General features: G+C 53.2%; 2 protein-coding genes across 3 annotated transcripts in view; one reads left to right on the forward strand and one right to left on the reverse strand.

Annotated features, from left to right (window-relative positions):
• Positions 1 to 1,952, forward strand: part of DHPS (deoxyhypusine synthase) — a 6,441-nt gene extending 4,489 nt beyond the window's left edge. Inside the window, exons 6-9 of one of the 2 annotated variants that reach the window (XM_003797928.3) lie at positions 525 to 630; positions 710 to 813; positions 1,533 to 1,658; positions 1,738 to 1,952. In XM_003797928.3, the coding sequence (XP_003797976.1) occupies positions 525 to 630; positions 710 to 813; positions 1,533 to 1,658; positions 1,738 to 1,833 (432 nt within the window). In that variant the 3' untranslated portion in view covers positions 1,834 to 1,952. Of the gene's footprint in view, positions 1 to 524; positions 631 to 709; positions 814 to 1,501; positions 1,659 to 1,737 lie in introns of those variants that run through there. The other variant, XM_012810184.2, reaches the window with a different exon arrangement.
• WDR83 (WD repeat domain 83) overlaps positions 1,839 to 3,934 on the reverse strand; it is a 5,486-nt gene continuing 3,390 nt past the window's right edge. Inside the window, exons 6-9 of the mRNA XM_012810185.2 lie at positions 3,821 to 3,888; positions 3,614 to 3,722; positions 3,408 to 3,522; positions 1,839 to 2,122 (exon numbers count right to left, since the gene is read on the reverse strand). Of these exons, the coding sequence (XP_012665639.1) occupies positions 1,937 to 2,122; positions 3,408 to 3,522; positions 3,614 to 3,722; positions 3,821 to 3,888 (478 nt within the window). The 3' untranslated portion in view covers positions 1,839 to 1,936. The remainder of the gene's footprint in view (positions 2,123 to 3,407; positions 3,523 to 3,613; positions 3,723 to 3,820; positions 3,889 to 3,934) is intronic.

The following is a 3,934-nucleotide window of genomic DNA, read 5'->3' on the forward strand; positions in this document are numbered from 1 at the left end:
TCATTGTTGTTTGGCGGGTCCGGGCTGGGGATTCGAACCCGCCACCTTAGGTGTACGTGGCTGGCGCCTTAGCCGGTTGAGCTATAGGTGCCAAGCCCTGTCCCTACTCTTAAATGAAGAACCTAAGCACTAGGTAATTTATCTGATGTCACACAGATGCTGAGGGAGGGACTTGGTATCCTAGTGCTACTCCTAGTCACAAGCACTAGGGTTGGTACTTAGTAACTCCCCTGGGTCCTATCTCAGAGCTCTCCAGAGGCTGTGACATCCAACACTCTGAAAAATAACAAAAGTTACCGCTCTTTATGTGCCAGGCCATATCCTAAGTATTGTGTGTGGGTCTTCTCACATAGACACAAGCCTCCTTGTCTGTTAAGTGTTACAGTTATCCTTACTTTATAGTTGAGGAATGAAATGAAAAGACCCACAATTAGACAAGGAGGAAGGGATGGAATTGGGATGGGGACCAGGCTATCCCTTCCAGACACTGAGCTCCAGCTGCTATCCCATCCTATCCTCTCCAGAACCACATCCCTGTGTTGAGCCCAGCACTTACAGATGGCTCATTGGGCGACATGATCTTCTTCCATTCTTACAAGAACCCGGGCCTGGTTCTGGACATCGTTGAGGGTGAGGTGCTAGGGCCACAGAGGAGTGGGGATGGAGGGCAGGCTGAGCCCAAGGCCTGACCACAGCCCTCTTCCCCTAGACCTGAGGCTCATCAACACCCAGGCCATCTTCGCCAAGCACTCTGGGATGATCATTCTGGGTGGGGGCATGGTCAAGCACCACATCGCCAATGCCAACCTCATGGTGAGTAGGGTTGCACATGTGTGCAGCCTGTGGCTCACACTGGGGAAGATAGCCAGCAGACAAGTGATATCCATGTCAGGTGGCAGTAATTGCTGTGGAGAAAAGCCTGGATGACCAATAAGGAGAAGGGGTGCTGTCTAATAAAGGGTATTCAGGGAGGCTTCTGAGAAATATGACCTGTGAACAGGTTTTTGGAAGGTGCCTCCTATCAGCCATGATAACTATCCCTGGGAAGAGAGTTCCCAGCAAAGGGAACAGCCAGTGCAAAAACCCTGAGGTGCCTGAAGTAGTCAAGGAATGGGACATCTGGAATGGTGGGGCGTAAGGAGGTGACACAGCAAAGCCTTGCCCAGTTTTGTAGGCTGCACGGTAGGCTTTGGCTTTTGTTCTGAGGGAAGTGGGACAGGACCTGCCCCAAGGGAGAGGTAGTTGAGTTTGGAGGTCATCTGAAGATAAGAGTTGGTGGTGGCTCCTGCTGTGCAGATGGGGGAGGGTTGTTGAGTCCTAGCAGGTGGGGCCAGGGAAGTCTGCTCAGCAGCCTCTATAACCCCAGGCACTGACTTGGGGGCACTCCCTGGAGTAAGGGGCTGCCAGGGGCTTTCCACATCTGGGACACTTCTTAGCCTCTTTGGCTATGGTTTCCTGCCTCTCTTTGCCTGTGACCTTCTGTCCCTTTGCCTGTGACCAGCTGACCAGGTCCACCCTGCCCCTCCTCACAGCGGAATGGAGCTGACTATGCTGTCTACATCAACACAGCCCAGGAGTTTGATGGCTCTGACTCGGGTGCCCAGCCAGATGAGGCAGTGTCTTGGGGCAAGATCCGGATGGATGCACAGCCTGTCAAGGTAAGGATCAGCTAGGTAGGAGCAGGATCTTCTGTGCTGTGGTCATGGTTTCCATGGCTTATCCGGGTCCCCTCTACAGGTCTATGCCGATGCTTCCTTGGTATTCCCACTACTTGTGGCTGAAACTTTTGCTCAGAAGGTAGATGCCTTCGCGCCTGAGAAGAATGAGGACTGAGAAGCTGTGGCCTCAGGGAGGCCTTATCCCCTCCTGTATTTATTAGTTTGCAGCCCAAACTCCCATGCTCCCCCCTTGGTCAGTGGTAACTCTAGAATAAATGTCATGGTACTTCTGGGTCCGTGCCTTGCTTGTGGGTCCTTGCTGGTGGGTCCTCTGCCTCGTAAGCCTCCACCCGCCAGTAATGGATGCTGCCCCCCATAGCAGTCAGCAGGCAGGGCTCCGTGGGGTGGTAGGCCAGTGACTGCACCACACCATGACCCACAGGCAGAGCCAGCACCATGGTACCCTGCAGAGCAAGGGATGAAGAGTAGTCAATTAGTGGCTGGGCTGTCCCTTAGGCCACCTTTCCCTGGACCTTCAGCTACCTGCCTCTAATTATCTCCTGGACACTGCAAACCTCATCTGTTCCGATTCGAGCCCCTTAAGAGCTCCATCCCTCCATGTGCTAAGACCAATCATCTTTGAAGTCTTTGAAGTCTTTCTCTCACAACTCATATTGCTTTATCAAGTAAATCCTCTTGGTTCTGCCTGGAGATGATCTCCAGAGACTGCCAATTCCCAGCTTTGTCCACCACTACCCTGTTCCCAGCTTCTCTGCTCCCTGATATTGGCTGGGCTCCACCCTTAGCACCCCCCACCCAGTCATTCATAGCACAATGTATACCATTCCCCTCGAGCAAACCATGGTTCCTCTTTCTACTCCCTCCAGGGAAACTTCCAAGTCTATGAGGCCTGCACTAAGTAGGAAGAACATTCTCGCTATCTTAGTTCCTTGATGTCTCCAGAACCTGTCAGTTCCCTCTATCCTCTTAGGGGGCTTAAGTTCCCCAGGCCAATCCCCAGAGCCAAGGTTTCCTTCCCTGAGGCTTCCCAACCCTGACCCCATTAAACCAGGATGTCCTGTTCCCAGCCTGACTCCCCTGCTGGGCAGGCACACATTGAGGATATAAGGGTGTAGAGCTTGAAACCATGCACAGGGATGCTCAGATGCAGCTCAGGTTTCCTGAATAACCTCATGTCATCCAAAGTCAGATGCCATGGGCGGCACCTGTGGCTCAAAAGGGTAGGGCGCCAGCCCCATATGCCGGAGGTGGCTGATTCAAGCCCAGCCTCGGCCAAAAAAACCCCCAAAACAAACAAACCCAACAAAGTCAGATGCCACTGTCATCTATGCCTTGACCTACAGTCAGTGTCAGTGGCTCAGACTGGCATCTACAGCTCCTTTTTTTTTTTTTTTGGCAAGGGCTGGGTTTGAACCTACCACCTCTGGCATATGGGGCCGGTGCCCTACTCTTTTGAACCACAGGTGCTGCCTGCATCCACAGATCTTGCCTGGCCTGGATCCTGCTGCTGTTACCAGCCTGAATGTTTGCACACCACACCTCTATACCTTAGCATGTGCTGTTCTCCTTGCCTGGAATGCCCTTCCTGCCTTGTCTTCTCCTCCAAGATCCCAGCTCAAATACCTAGTATCAGTCAGTCTCCTTTTCAGGCCCCCCAGTGACTGAGATAAAGCCAAGGCTGAGATGGGATAGGTGCCCAGGTATATAAGGGGGCTGAGGCCAACTCACCTCCACCAGGTCCCAGAAGAATACCTTCCCATCCTCAGAGCAGCTGACCACGTGTGTGTCACGCTCACTCAGGCAGCAATCCAGCTTGTACTCCTGGTTTTTATGGCCTGTGTACCTGGAGGTAGGTGGGATCAGGGGGCTTGGTCCTCAGGATAGGATGTGGGGGAGGGTGAAGGGAGGGGGAGATCATGTCTTTGAGGTCTCACTCGCCTAGCAGCTCCCCTGTGTCTTTGTCTAGAAGCCGCAATATGGAGTCCAGGCTAGACACTAGGGTGCACTGCCCATCCCGGCTGAAGCAGGTGCAGGTGATGGGACCTGAGGAGAAGGGACAAGTAGGCAGGTGGGTCAGGCTGGGGTGTCCCTGGCAGCACCCCCATCTTCCCTGCCTGGCCCACAGTCCCAGCCACACTCACTTCCAACATAGTCTGAGAAGAGCTGCCCCATCCTCAGGTCATAGCGCCTCACTCGGCCATCTACAGAGCTGTAGGACAGGAGAGGGTAGATTGAGTTGATTTTTTTTTTTTTTT

The sequence above is a fragment of the Otolemur garnettii genome, unplaced genomic scaffold (assembly GCF_000181295.1).
Source record: "Otolemur garnettii isolate 467f Iridium unplaced genomic scaffold, OtoGar3 scaffold00127, whole genome shotgun sequence".
Taxonomy (NCBI): domain Eukaryota; kingdom Metazoa; phylum Chordata; class Mammalia; order Primates; family Galagidae; genus Otolemur; species Otolemur garnettii.